The sequence below is a fragment of the Perna viridis genome, chromosome 2, assembly GCF_037379345.1.
Source record: "Perna viridis isolate PV_CMFRI_1.1 ecotype Kerala chromosome 2, ASM3737934v1, whole genome shotgun sequence".
NCBI classification, from domain to species: domain Eukaryota; kingdom Metazoa; phylum Mollusca; class Bivalvia; order Mytilida; family Mytilidae; genus Perna; species Perna viridis.
Genome location: NC_142446.1, coordinates 23,372,268 through 23,392,560, shown reverse-complemented (window position 1 = coordinate 23,392,560; position 20,293 = coordinate 23,372,268). Strand labels below are relative to the sequence as shown.

General features: G+C 31.2%; 2 protein-coding genes across 12 annotated transcripts in view; one reads left to right on the top strand and one right to left on the bottom strand.

Moving 5' to 3' along the window:
- The window catches only part of LOC148624134 (uncharacterized), a 62,397-nt gene that overhangs the window by 34,839 nt on the left and 7,265 nt on the right, over positions 1-20,293 (top strand). For 8 of the 9 annotated variants that reach the window (XM_088566653.1, XM_088566657.1, XM_088566660.1 and 5 more), the window contains 20 exons: positions 1,499-1,671; positions 3,471-3,748; positions 4,980-5,052; positions 5,427-5,569; positions 6,308-6,448; positions 7,645-7,677; positions 8,856-9,030; positions 9,325-9,441; positions 10,202-10,288; positions 10,901-11,084; positions 11,751-11,846; positions 12,372-12,562; positions 13,482-13,642; positions 14,253-14,634; positions 15,770-15,830; positions 17,041-17,231; positions 17,499-17,693; positions 17,912-18,067; positions 18,857-18,940; positions 19,715-19,825. In XM_088566653.1, the coding sequence (XP_088422779.1) occupies positions 1,499-1,671; positions 3,471-3,748; positions 4,980-5,052; positions 5,427-5,569; positions 6,308-6,448; positions 7,645-7,677; positions 8,856-9,030; positions 9,325-9,441; positions 10,202-10,288; positions 10,901-11,084; positions 11,751-11,846; positions 12,372-12,562; positions 13,482-13,642; positions 14,253-14,634; positions 15,770-15,830; positions 17,041-17,231; positions 17,499-17,693; positions 17,912-18,067; positions 18,857-18,940; positions 19,715-19,825 (3,032 nt within the window). The remainder of the gene's footprint in view (positions 1-1,498; positions 1,672-3,470; positions 3,749-4,979; positions 5,053-5,426; positions 5,570-6,307; positions 6,449-7,644; positions 7,678-8,855; positions 9,031-9,324; positions 9,442-10,201; positions 10,289-10,900; positions 11,085-11,750; positions 11,847-12,371; positions 12,563-13,481; positions 13,643-14,252; positions 14,635-15,769; positions 15,831-17,040; positions 17,232-17,498; positions 17,694-17,911; positions 18,068-18,856; positions 18,941-19,714; positions 19,826-20,293) is intronic. The other variant, XM_088566658.1, reaches the window with a different exon arrangement.
- The window catches only part of LOC148624133 (uncharacterized), a 38,488-nt gene continuing 19,890 nt past the window's right edge, over positions 1,696-20,293 (bottom strand). Inside the window, exons 6-7 of one of the 3 annotated variants that reach the window (XR_015919616.1) lie at positions 15,611-15,781; positions 1,697-2,631 (exon numbers count right to left, since the gene is read on the bottom strand). Coding sequence is in view for 2 of the 3 variants with exons in the window: in XM_088566672.1 (XP_088422798.1) it covers positions 2,440-2,631; positions 10,314-10,355 (234 nt within the window). In the remaining variant the exon portion in view is untranslated. Of the gene's footprint in view, positions 2,632-10,313; positions 10,653-15,610; positions 15,782-20,293 lie in introns of those variants that run through there. The other 2 variants (XM_088566672.1, XM_088566670.1) reach the window with 2 other exon arrangements.

The following is a 20,293-nucleotide window of genomic DNA, read 5'->3' as shown; positions in this document are numbered from 1 at the left end:
GAATTATTTTCCTTCAATAGGAGATATTCCTACATAAGGGTTCATCATTGAAGCCCATTTGAAACACGGATATTCTCTTCCTCTCATTTTGAGTTGGCTCACATTATACTTGTCTCTTTCTTTAGCAGGCCTGGTATATTTTGATTGTCTTCAGACTGGAAATTTATTCTGCTGAAAATAGGTTCTGAGATTTGATAATACTTGAATTTGATTAAGGAGTGGCAGTGAAATGTTAAATGAATTTGTTTCCTATAGTTACTGTTACAATAAGTGATTGATTTTATTTTCCAAGTAAACTTGATTAATTCAGTAGGTAAGTGGTTGTTATAACTCCCTTATTTAACACTTGTTTAGATAATTAAAAGGTCCTCCAATTAAACCAGAACCTGGTATTCCAATATTTATGAGATTATTTTATGTACCTATACATATTTGTTCCATTAATACCAAGTTCAAAAGAACTGATGTTTAAATCTACACTTATTTCTTACTTGTAATTTCTGGTTTTTGACACTATTAGCATTTTTAAATCTAGTTTAAACCCTCATTTATTCAGGGTGGCATATAGTTAGTACAAACTTCTTGTTTTAGGTATAAGTCTTTACTCATATCAGACAGGAGGTGACACCATCAATTAAATTTCAAAAACAAAGTGTATAAAAATTACTTCTCTAACCCTGTGACTTCAATTGTGTTTTGATTATATACCTCTGAGAACATAGTCTGTCTGTTGTCTGTCATGTCTGTCTGTCTGTCTGTCCACATTTCTTGTAAGCACAACTCCTCCTAAAGCACTGGAAGATATTTGATGAAATTTTATAGGAAGGTTGGATATTATATGTAGATATGCATGAAGGAATATAAAAACTGTCGGAGGACTCCAAAGGGAGATAAACCAAATTAAGGGTTTTTCATGTGAAAAAACCTTACAAGTGCAACACCCTCTAAACTGCTCAAGGGATTTTAAGGAAATTTTTCAGGAAAGTTGGATATCATATGTAGATGTGCATGAAGGAATATAAAAACTGTTGGAGGACCCCCAAGGGAGATAATCCAAATTATGGGTTTTAAATTTAAAATCTTGTAAGGGCAACTCCTCCTAAACCACTCAAGGAATTTTGATGAAATTTCATAGGCAAGTTGGGTATCATATGTAGATATGCATGAAGGAATATAATCACTGTTGGATTATGCCAAAAAGAGATAATTCAACAAGTGTTGTACATTTAAGTCTACTGGATGTGTGAAGTATTTTCATTGTGAACTTTCTCATAGTATTTTTAGTTATTGCTTGCTTTGTTATTTAAGGAAGGTACTCATATGTTACTTTAGCTGTAAAGACCCTATCTCAAGAGATAAAGACACAGAATCTCACTCTGTGAACAGTTGATTATCATATTTCTGCTATTTCAAAATTTTTTAACAAAAGGTATCATATCACAACATCTTGTATCATTGAGTTTATTTGAAAAAGGTATGAATATGAATTATATTTTAGGTGTACTAAACTTGAATCTATCAGAACTAGAACAAGTACAAGATTACACCACTGGAGAGGACTATCTTCGTAGTATTTGGAAGGCTAATGGTATTGGACAAGATGGGTATATTGGTATTGAAGAGCTTAATACTGTGTGTTCATATATTGGAATGGAGGAAATGAATGATGAAGTAAGTTATAAACACATGTTATGATTTCATAGAGAAACAGTGGAATTTCTATCCTGTGGAAGAACTAGGGATGGATAGGTACCATTTTATTTTCATCAAACCATAAATTTAACATACAAATGAATATTAAATTTCTATTGAAACTTCAGTTCCCTAATGAAATCAGCCAATTAAAAAAATCAATGAACTAATGAAATACAGACAAACCACTTTTATTGATTTCTATTAATAAAAGTACCCTCACATTATTATAGTATCCACAGGTCAGATGTTTACTCTTGTTAATGATTTATATATAAAACATGGAAACAAATAGTCAAGTCAACTGGATTGCTGCCACATTTAATTTGCCAGAGATAGTCAAACATTTAGCAGGAGATATTTAAAGGAGTTACATATATATGATTACAGGGAAAATGCCATTCAATCATATTTTAGAAATACTTGAAAATTTCCCATTTGTTCCATTTAGACACATATAGTGGAGATATCATCATCAGGTTTCATCAGGTCCCGAGATCAGTTGATTGGTAACTACGCTTCATCGCGTCTCAGATCCATATTGATAAGGTTTTCTCTTCTAATGCCTACTTCCGGCCCATAGAAACTCAGCACAAATTTTACTGGATAGTTTTTCCAGTGAGCATTCAGGGAAATTTTAAAACTATTAACAGTTTTGGATTTTATAACATTGTCTGATAATCCGTTCAATTATCAACCACTCTTTGTGAGAAGCTTGCCTTCCTTTTATTTGTTCGACAGTGTTGCTTATATATTTTTGCTGGTGACCTCTGGTGTTTGATTCAGCATTGGGAATAGGTTTTGACATTCAACTTTGTCAATTTTATTGAGGATCTTATATGTTTCTACTAGGTCTGATCTTTCTCTTCTACACTGTAGTGTCCCTAGATACACCAGTCTCTCCCCAGATGTTGAATGTTTTTGTCTTGTAGTCCTTCTCTGCAAAAAAAGCTATAAAAATTCAATAAGTATTTTGACAAGTGGACTCTGTTATGGATGAAATTACTTTCAAAGTGCCAAATCTGTGCAGTTTATTTTTAAAAAATGGTTTAAAAGTTGAACTACTTCAAGTACATGTTTGGAATATTGTGGTTGCCATTTTAAGCCCAACCTGATCAAAATCTTGATTACATATAAATAGATGAGAGAAGGACAGCTTCTTTTATAACCTAACTTTAAGTAGATATGACCACTGTTTCCAGTAAGAGTTAACTTACTGATATTTTACTGGCAGTAAAAAAAACTCCATTAATTTCTGATAATTATTTAGTTAATGTTTATCAAGTTCCATACATTTGTACTGATCATACAGATATATATAGAATATGTATGTGGAATATCTCTACAATCACATGTGCACATGTTGATATATTCCAGTTGATATTGTTAGCATCAAAATCAAAGATAACTATCAATCTGTTTATTGGTAATACAATTATTGCATTTTTATTTATGTTGTTTTTTTGGGCTACTTTTGTTGCAAAAATCTAGTTGGTGCTTGATGTCATTTTCATTCAAAACTGTAAAGAAAATCTGATGATTTTACAATCACTCCCAATGTTTTGGCAGTTATATATTTGAATACATTGTCATTTATTGAACCAAAAATAGAGAAATATCTGTTAACAAGATCAAAGGGAAAAAGTACATATTCCAAATAAACTGCAGCAATCAATGTATCTGTGCACAATGAAAATGTATTTTGTGAACAAATTGTGACTGAAAAAGGTGGGAATTTCCTCTCTTTGTGATGATATTTTATGGTTCACATTTTTTAGCAATTGGATGACCTGTTCAGGAAGTTGGATGTTGATGGAGATGGTAGGATAAGCTTTAATGAATTTATCAATGGACTGTTCAACCATTCTGCAATGTCTGCTTCACCACCCCCTTCTAGAACACATGGTTCTACCACACCAAGGACAAATACTCCACGAGCTCATTCAGCCCAAAAGAAAGTAAAGATACCAAATGCAGAAGATAGATCAACTCCTTCTATAGTACCTGGCAGTGGTGTATCTGGATTGTTTACTTGTATTGACAGTGAACATACTGGGTAACTTCATTATTTAATCAAATGGAATACAAAAGTACTAATCATATAACATTGCAAATTTTGATATACTGTACACATTTCAAGGAGTAACATCTCATCAATAGCATTAAAATCAAATACAATGGATGACCTAAATCCCCCAAAAATGTATAAAAGAAATTTTCAAATCCAAAGGTATATAATTTAATTTGAGATAAATACTGTAATCTGATTGGTTAAAATAATTTTGTTATATCTCAATGGATAAAAAAAATATTGACACGCCCCTATTCAGTTAAATTCAGAGCTACTTTTCTCATGTTTAATGATTAAGATATGTTTTAAAATTAATTTATAAGAATTGGCTATGATAAAAATTTTGTCTATTGAAAAATAACATAAATTTTTCATGTGCATATTTTGTTTATTGCACTTTGCGCAATAAACAATATGCACATGGAAAAATTGTGGCTACACATAACCTCATTTTTTTTTCAGTAAAGACTCTAAACAGAATCTACAGTTATCATTTTTGCTCATATTGCATCATTTGTGACATCATACAACTTTCAGTTACTATATCGGATCGTCTATTACCTCGTATTATTGTTTACCTTCCACAGACATTTTATGTTAAATCGATTTTCATTGGTGCTTCTCACCCCGGGAAGCAACCAATCAGAATTGGCTGGACGATACCCGCTAAATATGAATGAGTGATATCAGGGGTTTGAGGGAGCGAGAGTGGACTCAAAACCCTGACTTGGGAGGATGGGTGTTTCATGAATTTTAAAATTTGCATTACTGCAAAATTTCAATAAATAATATATGAAATGATTTGTGGTCAGACGATTCTGACTACTGGGTTGATGAATACCCTAGGGGACCTTTGGTCCATCAGCAGTGGCATCAATCCAGTGGTTATTAGATCCAAAAGTACCAATTTTTTGAAGATATTGCAAATTTTAATATGCTGTACACGATTTTTAGAAGGAACCTCTCATCAGCAGCATTAAAATTAAATACATTGAAGTATATCAGTTGTCACTCCCTCTCTTATCTTGTCAGCTTCAAATATAAAATTTGATGTCATCTTAGGCACTGACATAAATTTATTTTGAAGTCTTTTGTTGTATTAAGGTTGTTATTTTGTTAAATAAGCAATGCTATAAAATATTTTAAAATGCCGCTAGTTTCTGTTCTATGGGAGATAACTTATACATTTTAAGTCAGGCTATTTGTTACTTTACAGATTTGCAATGCCTGATACCATTATAGATTTCTGGGCTGGATATAACATACCAAATGGTGCAGATATCTTACTGGTATGTTTTACATTTGTTCAATATTTGACTGAAGGGTCTTACTTGAATTTGATTCTAGAATTTTCATCAGTTTAAGTGAAGAAGTTATTGCTATGTATTGATATACCTAAACATTCTAGAAGCACATTTGGTCTCCTATTTTTTCACCAAAAACAATTATGTAATTATTACTACAGGTACAATTCATATAAACTAGAACTACAATCTGACTTAAATGTATTGGTTAAGCCTAATCTTGGTGAATGTCATTTTCTAAAAGCCAAATTTGTTGCAGATTTACTGACTTGAAGAATTAAAATGTTTTCTGTTTTTCATTGACTGTGCCATCTAGAATTATATTATGATTTTACGGCAAGCTTAAAATATACTTTCAGGCATTAGGATTTGATCTGGTTACAAAAGTAAACCTTTGTGATCTATCATCAGCATTAGAACTAGTCCTTATCAATGCTGATGACCAGGATTCTTTATACCAGGCAGCTCTGTGTTCTTGTCAACAGGAGATTAGACAACTCAAGTAAGTCAATACACAACTCTCTTAAAAACTCATAATATTATAGGTATGAAAACCACCCTGTCAATATTAGTGCAACCCCTTAAGTGTTTAGTGGTTTTTCATGAAAATATATATGGAAGTTTGATATTATAATGGAGCAATGCATGAAGCAATATAATTATTGGAATATGCTTACAAAGGGAGACAATCAAAATTATTCAGGTAAGTGATCATTGTAGATTTAATGTCCATAAGCAAATATTTCATGCATTTCAAGATGATGAATTTGGGATCAATCATTTAAACTAAATGTCACATGCTTGTAACTGGAGATAATTCTGCCAAAGGTTATAAAAGCATCCAATGGAGCAGGTAGTAAGTGTTCTTGTGTGAGCTCACTTTTTATAGTTGCTTATTAGAGAAGTCATTACTCCTAAGCCAGCTGGGTTGGACTGGGAAGTAACAGAAGTTCATTGAAATGACCCATGGAGTATGTACCGGTATTGTTTTTTTTTTCTAGGTACAATGAGCTAATGAAAATGATGAAAATCGATGTGATAATCAAAGTCAAAGTTTGGGCATATAAAGCAATGTGGAAAAAATTTGCATAGATATTAATCATACTACTTTAAATTCTTGATGGATGCAAATCTGAAAAGTAAACTAAGATGTAAGTTAATGGTAAATATTTATATGACCTTTATTTCATTGAGTTATGACTTGATCTCACTGGAGTTAAGATATAAATGATTTTTTTAGATCTCTTAATGAACAATATGTCTGGGCTACTGACAAATTAAAACAGGATCTATCTGAAGCAAATGCTAGAAACTCACTGTTAGCAAAGGAAGTTGATGAAAGGCATGCACACATTGAACAGTCATCTGAGAAAAAACTGATGTAAGTTATATGTACGTATTCTGGCTTATCCAGTAATCAAGATATGATAATGGACATCTGATACATGTATACCTATATCAAATGTTGAAAAAGTTAAGTGTTTTTCATTCATCGGCTTTTGCTACTTATTATATATTTATGTTAGACTAAATTGTTGATTTTTTTGTATCATTTTGACTGTTCCATGCGTTTTTTTCTGACTTTGCACTCAAGCTTAGGAGAATTTTTTTTTTAAATTCAATTATGAAAATTCATACAATCAGCTTTGATCACCATATGATTATAAAAATGATACCTGTGTTTTGAGAAGTTTTTAGTCATTACTGTATGAGTCTACTGTTCTTTTCTTTAAGTTAAATCTAGTAGATTTTTTTTCAATATAATTTTGGTTAATCTAATTTAAATTAGATTTATCAATTGTTCCATTCAGTCACTGCATGTAGGATCTAACAACACTGCATTCTACTTTCTGTTCAGATGACTTTTTGAGAACTCTCAGGTTTTTCCCTTTGAATAATTCATTCAAAATCATGAAAGACAAATCTAATTGGCTGACCAAAAGGTTATCTGAACTGAAACTAGAATGCAGTGTTGTTAGATGCAGTGACTGAATGGAATAATTGTCTTATTTTAATTAGATTGAATTTGGGTGATTTTCATTTATTATGCTTTCAAAACACAAATTTGAAAAGAACTAAACATATTATGCGTAACAAATGTTATATTAAAACATTTTACCATGACAGACCCACACCTACAATTCCAAAGTTTTCACAGTTTCCTAAACAAAAGAATGGTTTCAAATATTTTCAAAATGAAAGGGTTGTTTGATATGCCATTTTAATTTTTTGTACTACAGAAGCAATACAAATGCCAAATTATTATTAATATATTATAAATGGGAATATATCACTTAAGGATGACATTTACAACCAATTTGATAAAACACAAATATTAATCATTTTACAATACCAATAAGTTTAATTGTAAAAGGATATTTTTAGAATTTTGTTACTGAGACAATCTTTTTCTTTATTTATTATAGTTATTTTCTGTTGAAGTTAAAATTTACATTTTTGTCTCTATTCCAATATAAATCTTGTTTTGTTTGCAAAATTTACTCAACTCTTTCATCAATTTATCATATTCAACATGGTTTTATATATAAACCTATTTATGCTATACTTTACCAATAGTGAAACCTTAGTATTAATAAGAGACACATATTTGTAAGTAAAGTGGGATATTAAAGCATGATCTTGATTTATTTTACTTTGTAATAAAAATTGCATGGTTTATCTCCCTTTGGTGAAGTTTGATTGAAAGTAGAACCCCTTAGAAATTATGATTTTGTTTGGTAGTAATGATTTATTGTTACCCCCCTTTTTACTACAGTGTGATTGAGAACAAACAAGGGTAATGATGATTGAATGTGTGTTCCATCTTCCCATGCCATAATTGTATGGTCACCCCCTTTTGTAATTAGGCTATTTTAGTTCAACCTTAAGACATTGCAAATCATAACATCTAATTCATTAAAATCATTTTCTTATACACCTAAGAACCATTTTAGAAAAGAAAATACAATGTTATTGTCAATTTTACAATTAGGTGAAAGCTGAAAAAAAAGATAAGAAATTTAGGTAAATAACAGCCAATGATTGGTTCAGAATATGTTTGTTATTACATGAATTGTATACATTTCAATATTCGAAAGTCATATTGGGAGTTTTATATTCCAGATAGAAATCCCCTTAGACTTTAAGTTGGTTGAAGAAGTCAAGATAGATATTGAATTTCTGAAGTGGTACATACCCTCTATACTTCCTTCTTTTAATACTGGGACTGCCATCTTACATGGACCCAGACTAGGTTTACTGATTTGACAATTTTCCTTTCTTTTAATTCCTAAATTACCCCCCCCCCTTTTTTAACAATTTATCTAACAATTAAGTGGATTTTGTTTCACCCTTTGTCAATAAACCTGCTTTTCAAGGTAAACTTAAGAAATGTTACGAAATTTAAAGTTTATGGTTTTGTTAACCTTGATTGTATTGAAGTATTGTGTAAACAAACTTCTGTTTGTTTTCATTTGTAATTTTATGAGGGGTTAACTCTTGAAACTTTATTACCACATGTTCATCAGAAAGTGTAAGATATTTTAAATAAAGGCTTTAAGAGGCCTTAAACCAGCTTATTTGGTATTCTATATGAGAATTACATTATTCACATTGTCACATAGTGTCTTTGACCAATGGACAAAGGTATATTATAGATGGTATTGATTATACGGCTTTGATATTAATCTGGCTGAAATTAGACATTATATGATTTATCTGTTTTTCTCACACACTATGAAAGTGTCTATTGGAAGTAGAAGGAAATGACGCTTATTTTGTGTCTTTAGAACTGTTGAGAGGAAATACCAGGAACAAATCAAATGCTTGCAATCTCAGCTTGATGAAGAAATAGAAAGATCTTCATCACAAACTGTCAAATTGAAAAATAAATTGATAACAGAAGTTGAGCATCTTAAACAGGAAGAAATAAGACTGAAAGATCAGCTCACACAGGCTCAGAAGGTAATATTGTTGAATAATTATGTGTAAATTCAGACAAGAACAATGTTATATTTTTAACAAAATGTAAGTTACTTTTGTATTTTTCTGACAATGTGTCTTTTACACCTGAAGATGTTTTTATCAAAACGGTAATATTTAGAAAAAATATGTGTGTTTGATTTTAAATTGTGTTCTACCACAGGTGTACTTAAATCTCAACAATGAGGTATGTAGCTCATTAGAAATGTAGCTTCTTTGATATTTCTGAAGTAATTTTAACAAGTTGTAGTGATGTAGTATATTTGTATCTTGTAGGAGATAGAAAAACTAGAATCTGACTTGGATGACACATCAGAACAACTGTCTGAGGCAGAAAAACAGAATAGTAGGCTACAGAAGGAGCTTCACAAAACTGAAGACTTGCAAAGAAAAGTAAGATATTTGTATTCTTTTAATTTTAATTTTTGTTTCATAAATTTCAATAGAAAAAAAAACAGAAGAATACTTGTATAAAAATTTCCAAATTTGTGTAAGGGAAACTTGACTTAATGCATTTTTTGTTCAGTCATAACTCAGAATGTCTGTGTATAGAACTCATTGTTCTTAATAATTTCTGAAACAAATTTTGGAATGCCAGAATTATCTTTAATTTGACATAAACTTAGCTTAGAAGTCCAGACTTTCATTCAAGAAAGGCAAAATATGATATTTATACGATTGTGAACATTATTCAATTATAGTCCTCTGAGGAGGTGAATATCCAAAATTGTCAACCCGAACTAGGGTTATTTCCCTGAGGTCTTTAGCCCGAGGGGAATAAACTTAGTGAGGTTGACAATTTTGGATATTCACCGAATTAGAGTACTGTAATTGTTTTATTATACAAACAAATAAAGGACTGACAAAAAATTCATGGTTTCAAATGTGCTAGATGGGTTATTCACCTGCTCTTGTATTTTTGATGTGTTATTCACCGGTGAATAATAGGGTTATTCATGGTATGAATTTTGGGGGACATTCAGCCTTGCTTGCAATTAAAACAAAAAATATCCAAATTAATATATGTCACATGATTATATTTCATTCAATTTAATTAATCCTTTATTATGTAAGGTATAATAATACATTATATTATCAGTGAAGTCATTTCAGGTGTTCCATTATTAGGAATGTTTCTTCTCTTGTATTATAGTTTGATGAACTGGAAAGTAGAGGTATTTTTCTGCCAAACCAACACAACATTCTTGACAGAATGAAAGAAATAGAAGATCAGAATAAAGTAAGATAAGTTAATAGTCACATACTTCATATATATCATCACTTCTGATCGAATGATGTTGAGCCATTAATACTTTAAATACCCTACATATATAGGAAGTCGCTGATGCTTCCTTCCTATAAATAGACCTGTCCCAATTACATTGTGTTAGTATAACTTAAATTAAAATTGAGCATGTTAAGAAAAATAATTCATGAATTTTCCATATATAGAGAAAGGGGAGGGGGTTTGGCATTTTACTTCATTTTAAATGTGAAAGTTACACTTGCCTCCTGTATGTATATATTATGTGTATGTGTATTAATTGTTTTCGAAAGGTATTTAAGTACCATTCTGGGTATGAATCAGGAAATGGGTGGCACAACAATTTTCTCAAATAGGTGTTTTTTGCCTCAAATATATTTAAAAACATTTAGAAAGCAACCAAAAAGATATTTGAATTTATCCTTAAGCACCTGTGACATAGATATAGGGAAAAAGAGCAGGTTTATTTTACTGCCATTTTTCTTTTTTTATTGTTTGGAGAAGGGCTTTAAAAAGTTCATACATTAGTATTGTCACATTTAATTTGTTGTATTACTTTAGCTTTTATCAATCTTTTAAATTTGTAAGGACTTAAAAGACCAAAATGATGAGTTAACTGCAGAATTGGAGAACCTGAAACATTCTGGTAGTAACAAGAAACATCGTTCAGGTCTTACGCAGGAAAGGATGTCTAAAATCCCTGTCGCAGAAGGATCTTTCCTATCTGATTATATCAAGACCAAAAGAGGAAATATTAGATCCAGTGTTTCTGGTAGGTATTATATAAAGGCCTAAATAGGGACTAATAGATCCAGTGTTTCTGGTATGTTTTATTTAAAGGCCTAAATACGGAATAATAGATTCAGTGTTTCTGGTATGTATTTTATATGAGCTGACAGACTGCTAATTGCTGAGGAAGTGGAAAGGGTTTATTGGAATCACCATTCATCTAAGTCTCTTGTCATACTCCTAGCCGATTCATTGGGACTTTATTATAACTTCATTCATTGGCTATGTATTTTTGTAAATTTGCAAAATGTATTGTGATATTTTTTTTATGCAATCAAGGAAACAATTCAATTAATATATTGTCTTGTATTATCTAGAACATATATACAGTGCATTGTATTATATACCTAAACGTGATCAATGAGTTCAATCATACTACTGTACCTATGTTATCTACACAATGCATACAATGAAAGATTATTAATTTAAAAACATCTTTAAGTAATTTGGATAGGAAACCATCATTTACATAACTCCATTGGACTTTTTCTGTAACATTTGTTGTAACATTTATACTAGAATTATGCAAACAAATGTACGATGGAATGTTCTTTAAAACAAATTTTAGAAAGTTAAGAAAATAAACGACCATCATGGCCATAATTAATGATCAAGTTAGATTATAGTTGTCTTTGAACATGTTTTGTAGATATATCTGATGATGAGAGTGTGACAGGTATCCCATGTCATCCTGGTCGTGTTAGAAGACGATTACCACAGGCACCTGATGATGATGATGCTAGTAGTAAGTTTTTTGTATAACCTTCATTCATTGATGAACAATTTTATTGATTGCTCTGTGGACCACATTTACGGAAAATTATTTTTTTTTGCTTACCACAAGTTTATGGTGTAATCTTTACTTAAGACAACAAAATTAAAGAGTGAATTACCTGTAAAAAAAAGTTTGAATTAAGAAGAAAAAATGTTTATGCATTTATCAAAGTATATGTGCCCATTTGGCTGGATATATCATGTCTTGTTTAAAATGTTCAAGATTTGTTACTTAACTAACTCCAAATACCGGCAGCAACATTAGACATCTGCCAATATGAACAACTTTTGTTATAATAGGAACTGTTGATTTGTCTGTCTGTCTGTATGTCTGTTGCTCTTCATCAACAGTTCGTTGGGTTTCAAGATTTAAATGTTGATACATTCAAATTTGGTTTCTCCTTGTGTCATATACCATTATCATTTAGTTGTGCAACAACTAGAATTGAAAATCTTTGTATTGATAATTTTAGTATTCATTATATTTTTGTTTTAGGTGTATGTAGCAGTATGCAGAATGATAAGGACTATATAGACGTACTGAGGAGAGAGTTATATGATACTAAACTCAATTTTGAGAGAGAGAAGAAAGAAATAGAACAGTCTTACAAAATGGAGATAACCAAAATAGAAGAAATACATGACCAAGAGAAAGCTGACCTTCTACAGAATATAAGAAGAGATCAGGTAAGAAAGGGTAGAGGTTAGATGATGAAGACAAAAATAGTTTAATGTCAATTGACTTTTTGTTATATCCCCTTCCCCTAAAAAATAAATACAACATAAATAGTGAGCAAAATTTTCTCTAAACACTTCTCTACATATTTTTCAATAACTTTCAAAAATACATATATTTTTGTTTACAAAGGGTAGAATGTTGTTTGAGAACAAATGATTAAGATCGATGCATTCCATATATTCATCCAACTGCTGTTATACTTACCACAAATTCATAACATTAACTTGTCTTAATTACTTAAAGCATTTTTTTTGGATTGACATATATGTATTTTAAGGCACTTTATGCTCTGAAAAATGAACAGAGAAATTTACATGTATACAGATTCAAAAGGCACATACTGTCATACATGTCATGATATACTGTGAAAGTATTTTGGTTCTAGGGGTACCAATTTTCATGGGTTTGGTAAAGCATGAAATTTTGTTCTAATAAACAAAAGGGAAATTTCCCATTCTTTTGTATGACAGAGTTGTCAAATCCATGAAATAAAGATACAAACTGATAATTTTCCCCAAATCATGAAAAGTGGTCCCTACAAATAAAAGTACTTTTAACAGTACAAGTCCAAACTTGCTTACAACCAAACAAAGAACAAGGAAATGTATAATAAACCACAGAAATACTGAATACTGATTTTAAGAATATACAGAACACCCCTATAAACTGAAATAAAAAATAAAAACATTTTTTTAATATACAGGTTCCACATGATCATGTTTTGTGATTCTTATATCATCTAAATTATCCTAAACCTAAACAAAATTTACAGCATTAAAACATGTAATGCTCTTTTAAAATTCTTACTACATAACCATAAGTATTTACCTTAGAAAATCTTTCACTATTTTATATTTTATATTTTAGGAGAAACAAAAGCAAGACTTTGAAAGGAAAATGATAGAAAGACTTGCAGAACAACAAAAAGACTTACAGAAAGAATATGTTAATGAAAAGCAGGATGTAATGCAGAGATATGAATCTCAGATTAACCTGTTAAACCAGCAGTTTAAGGAGGAAAAGAACAGGTAAACACTTAAGTACCAGTCAACATAAAATTCAGGCACTGCCAATGGTAGAAGTGATGCAAGTGGCAGAAGTAGCCATTGAACAAACTATGCTCTCTCTGTCTTTATATTCTGGAACTATAGTCCTCTCTGTTTACAGATCTGTATTTTGATGAATACTGTACATTCATCTCCCTTTTCTAGATCCATAATTCTTTCAAAGTACCAATTTTATATACAATGTAAGTACAACAACCAAATGACAATCTATAAAGTTATGTGGTGTGTAACTGTTTATGTATTAGAAATAAAAGTTAATTTTGTTGGGTTTGTGACATGCATATATCAATTCTTGTTAGATACAGTACTTATACAGACTGTTACTTAAAGCCTGGTAAATCTCATATGTTAGTTTCATAACATTAGAAAAGGCAAATATTTCTTATTTTCAGTAAAATTAAAATGAAGGAAAACTATAGTTGGAATTACATCCAAACCTTAAAGAACAGTTTGCTAGTTTGTCATTGTGTTGGCTCATGCATCATTATCTGAAATCTTTGTATACATGTAACGTCATTGAAAAACTTAGCACTTGACAAATACATAACACACCATGTGTACATATTTTCAGTATTGAATCCAAATACCAACTTGAACTTGATGGTCGATTGAAATCAGTGAAGACCCAATATGAGAAAGACAAAACTGAATATGAGTCTTACTTAAATGGGTCCAGCTCTGCCTTCCAAAAATTACAACATGAGAAGTCTGAACTACAGGATCAGGTCAACTTCATGAAAGAGGAGATGGAAGTTAACCAACAAGAGATGAAAGAAGAGCTAGAGATGGCTCTTTCCAGTACTGAGTCAGCTGTAAGGCAGTTAGAAAAGGAGAAGGTGGAGTTAAATATCCAGCTGAAGGAGGAACACATCAAAACTCTTAATGCAGAGAAGACAGCATTAGAATCACGATTTGAGAATGAACTGAAAAGAATGGAAAATGAACAACAAAAGGTATTTGAAAATTAGGATTGAATATCTTTTAAATTTTCTTGGCTTAGATGTTCTATAAGAATTATCTTACATTCTGAAAGTGAACAAATGACAGTTTTTTTCTGTTTACAAAGCTAATTTCCCATTTATAAATTGCTTTCCAAACTGTGATGTTTTTGCCAATTTTTTTGTTGCATATAACAACTTAAAATAACTTTTACCCCATAATGAAGCTTTTTTTTCCTTTCATTGCAGCAAAAAGCTTTAAAAATTTCAATTATAGTAAAATGTTGTAACCATTATTCTTTCTATATTTATATCATGTATGATAATGTACATATTATTTTATGATATTAGTACATGTAGTAAATAGGTTAATAGAGAGGTTAAGCAAATAAATGCATACAGTAACGTGTACGTCTAGACATAAGCATACACACGTTAATTTGACGTCAACGTTGCAAGCAGTTAAGCAAAATGTACATGTACGTGTACCTGTAGAACGTCAATGAAAATATTTGGATCCGCCACCACCTGCCAGCACCTCAAGATTGAATGATAAACGACCCCTACTGGGATGGTAGACGTCTATATATGTCTGTTTTGTGTAGTGAATGCTGCGGGTTGAGATATTTTACAACAGGCACCTATTATAGTACCCCCCCCCCCCATTTTTCCTCGTGTATCACATTTGTAAAAATTGGTCTTATGGTGTTAAACTGATAGAAACTTGATTTGTACAGAAAAGAAAAGATATGATTTGAACTATTGCGTAACAGTGAATATAAATTGCTAAAAACATTTTTTTCCTTGTTTTAAGATTCATTTTTTCACGGAATATGTTGCTTTTTTATGGCTCCTTTTGAAGCATGGAATTGTAATTATACCATCAAAATTTCACCAACGGATGAAAAAAATACTCAAATTGAAAATAAAATTGCTTTCCTTTCACAGCTGTCGGATTTGTTTTAAATATATTGTACAAGCTCTTACTTACGTGTGGTTGCCTCCTCACACGTTGACACCAACTTGTAGAATGTGGTGTGCAACGCAAATTGATGATGTAATACACACTATCTGACGGGAAATCTCCTGCTACATGTACACGTATCAGTACGTGTTGCTTTGCTTAACCTCTCAAATGTGTTGTTTTTAGAAACTTGATGACCTGAAGAGTCAATTAGAAATGTCACATAACAAAGAAAAACAAAAATTATGTAAGTACTTTCAAGTCTATTTTGACAATTAAGCAATAAACATTTTTGTTTTGTTTAAAAAGTATCATATTATTTTATTTATAATGTTTTATGATATCTCCCACAAACGTCCTTCCCTCTGACTGTCCAAACTATTTTCTAGGCAGCTTGCAGCATTGTTATGAAAATTTGTGGGATGTAATTTAACCATATGAAGAAGTGCATCCTGTCAGGATTTTATATTTGGACACCTATTGTAGAAATGATGTGTATTTCAGCAAAAAATGGTCTGATACAATGTCTGCAACTCCTCAACGACTTGCAGCATTGTTATTGTTATGAAAATGAATGGGGTATTAAATTACCATATTTGGGTGTGCATATTGTCTGAAATTGATTTTTGGACAGAAATTGTAGAAATGATGACCATTGAATTGGTCTGATGCATTAGGGGTTAAACCCCAACAATCATAAATGGCAGTCGATTGGTTATAGCTGAAATAATGCTGCTTAGGGGTTAAACCCCAACAATCATAGAAATGACAGTCGATTGGATATAGCTGAAATAATGCTGCTTAGGGGTTAAACCCCAACAATCATAGAAATGACAGTCGATTGGATATAGCTGAAATAATGCTGCTTAGGGGTTAAACCCCAACAATCATAGAAATGGCAGTCGATTGGATATAGCTAAAATAATGCTGCTTAGGGGTTAAACCCCAACAATCATAGAAATGACAGTCGATTGGATATAGCTGAAATAATGCTGCTTAGGGGTTAAACCCCAACAATCATAGAAATGGCAGCAAATTGTGTGTCAAAAGTGCTTAGTCTGTCCCCCATAAAAAATGCATCCAGTATGAGTGATATGTCCATATTGGTCCCATGTACAGGGTTCAACAGGCTGCTGGACTGGGGGTTTAAGTCCTGTTGGGGTAATGTCCAGTTTAATAAATGTTTAAAAAAATAGATATTTGTTGCTCAATGGCATTCACAATCAGTCTGTGGCAATAGCATTCGAAAAAAAATTGAAAATAGGTGTTAAAAGGATTATAGTTTAATGTTTCCATCCATAATAGGATTACATCTTTTGGTTATGATCTGATTTACAAGAAAAATTTTTTTCACTGTTCTACTCTTAGGTCAGTGATGAATTTCATTACAGGTCACTATAAAATATGTTGTCAAAATTAAGTATGAACATTATTTATATATAATTTATTTGTCGTAGGTAAAGACTATGAAAATGAACATGCTAGAGTGGTGCAGAAATATGAAGCAGACATACAGAGACTGAAACAAACAATTGATGAACTGCATACAAGGACTGATGAAGATAGGGAAGTTTTGGCCAGAAGATTTGAGGATGATAAGGAGATTATGGAAGAAGAAATTGCCAGAGCCATCAGACAAGAATTAGAGGTTAGATTTATAGAATATCATGCACTTTATTTTCCAGCATCATTTCAGTCCAAAATGTGGGATTTTTTTTAGATATTTTGACACATTCTTATGACTATAAATGTTAAAATTAACACCCCATGAAAATTACCTGCTACACTTATTGTGGAAACGAAAAGCCATATCTTGCCATCTTGATGCTCATAATTCTTTGTATTGTTAATGTTATAACATCTTATCATTTTTAAATATCTGCAAATATTTATTTTATGATCATATATTGATTAGGAGGAGGTCATAGGTCAAATGGAACAGGTAAAGGAGGCATACAATGAGGAAAGGGCTAAGCTTCAACAACAGTCAGATATGTTACAGGGAGAGGTAGAGGAATTGCAGAAAGAATTGGAGAATAATAAGATTAGTAGGAAAAAGGTGGATGAAATGACAAAGACAATTAATAGTTTACAGAGAGAAAAGAAATTAGTAAGTTAATATCTGTATTTACATTTCCAAATATGTTCTGTTATGAGATTTATTATTCTGTATTGAGTTTAAAGTGTATATGAAATTTCAGGATTTTCTCAAATTTTGCTTTCATATCTTATCAGACTGATTGAAGCAAAAAATGATTGAAGGATTGAAAGAGAATACCAGTTTTAGAGGTTTGCCATTATACAATGATATTTATCATTTCAATTTAGTCTGACAAAACAATAGAGGAGTTACAATCTACATTGAATACTACCAAGTTGGCTATGGAGAGAAGAATTGGTGAACTTAAGGTAGAAAAAGATTGTGTTATTTCTACAGTCAAGTCTGAGTTTATACAGTCAGCCAAACAGTCTGGAAAAGATAAAGTAATTACTATTTACCAGTTCATCCAAAGGAGTATATTTGCTCATGTTCACACAAATTTATATGTCATTTAGTACAAAGAAATGATTACGAAATAAAAGGTTTATATTCAAACAGACGTCCAAGATTTACAAGTGTTAAAATGACATCACAATTCATCATTTCTATGCATTTTGCTTCTGTAGGTTTTTTTCTAGAAATATTGGTCCTATGCTTTGACCATTCATCAAAAGTTGCATTGATAATACGGGCATTCATGGTAGTAATATTGAATTGGTCAACACCAATATTCTCTTCAAAAGAAAAATGTATCACACAAATCTAGTGTTTTTCACTTATTTGATTGAATTTACACATTTGAGCCTCACTTTGCATACTTGTTAAGCAAAAAAATAGAAAAGAATGCCATAAACACATAAAGAATAAAACTTGTAACAGTACTGAACTAATGGTGTTGATGTTTTAGTTACCATTTAAAGATGTGAATATTAAATTTTGATCAAGATTTCAAAAAATGTTTTAGTAGTTACATTATATTTTATGGAAAATCACAGATATTGATAATCGTATTTTGTGTTCACAAAATCTTAAAAAAATTTTGTAGAAGTCAAGTAAAGTTTTTTTGTAAAATAGTTAATTGTAGTAGAGAGATTGGCATTACATGTATCAACTTTAGTTCAGTTATAGGTATCTGTTGTAAACCCTTCCTTTTAGACTGGACCTTTTCCTCTTCATTCAGATGAGAATTTTGTCTATTTAAGTTTCCTGATATGTTTTTTTATATTTGCTAGGCTATGTATGAAGAAGAGATTAAATCACTAAAGAATAAATTATCTGAATTGGAAAATGGCAACCAGAGATTTCATGAGCTACAGGTTGGTTGGACACTTAATTTCAAAATGTTAAACAATTAAAAAATCTTGAAAAGGTTCAGATAGATTTAATTTATTTTTTGTCGTTCTAAACGTTGTAATAGAATATTGCTTTTGGTTTTCAGGTCCATAACTGAATTCTCCAAAATGACATTCATGTGGTATGATAATTTTGAACACAACTAGCATAGATGAAAGCTTTAATGACAAGAAGAAACATTAAGGCTTCGTGGAATTAGTAGTTTGTGTTACAAAAATTAATAGGTTTCAATGAAACTTTTAAGCTAAATTAAGTAAAAAAAAACAACATTTTTTATAATAATTTATCCTGTATATTTCTATAGATCTAGAGTTTTGTCCAAAGTAAATGCAAGGTTTCAACACAGAAAACCTTATCATGACTTGTAAACTTATACCAAACTAGATGATTGATTGTGTCAGTCCTTATCATGGACAATTAATGCAACATACTGGTATGACCAAATATTGAATTAAAACTTTAAACTGAATAATTTTAAGTAGCTTATCTAAATCTTTTTAAACTTTAACACATTGTTGTGGACCATAAAATGCACATCAAATTTGATTAAAGAGTATAATGCATTACAAAGTTAAGGTCATTTACATCTTGAATATTTGGACAGTGGGTTATCTTTGATCATCTTCTTTAATAATCAACTTTTATCCAACTAACCATCAGGTTCATTAGATATAGAATGCAAAGATATTTTCAAGAAATGAATAGGCATGTGTGTACACTGTCTCTTTCCACTGTAGACTTCATTAGAGAACCTAAAGAAAACCTGTGATAGCCAACAAGATCATATCCATAGTTTACAGGGCCAGATTGATGCCTACAAAACTAAGATTGTTCCTCCACATGCTCAGGTAAATCAGGTTTATGTACACATTAAGTTACTACTGGGCTAAACATACTTATCAAAGGACTAAGTAACATGCTCAAGTAAATGATGTTTCACCTGTGTCGATAACAGGATTCCATATGCTCAGGTTAATGATGTTTCACTTGTTTGGTGATAACAGGATTCCATATGCTCAGGTTAATGATGTTTCACTTGTTTGGTGATAACAGGATTCCATATGCTCAGGTTAATGATGTTTCAATTGTTTGGTGATAACAGGATTCCATATGCTCAGGTTAATGATGTTTCACCTGTGTCGATAACAGGATTCCATATGCTCAGGTTAATGTTTCACCTGTGTCGATAACAGGATTCCATATGCTCAGGTTAATGATGTTTTTAATTGTTTGGTGATAACAGGATTCCATATGCTCAGGTTAATGATATTTCACCTGTTTGGCGATAACAGGATTCCATATGCTCAGGTTAATGA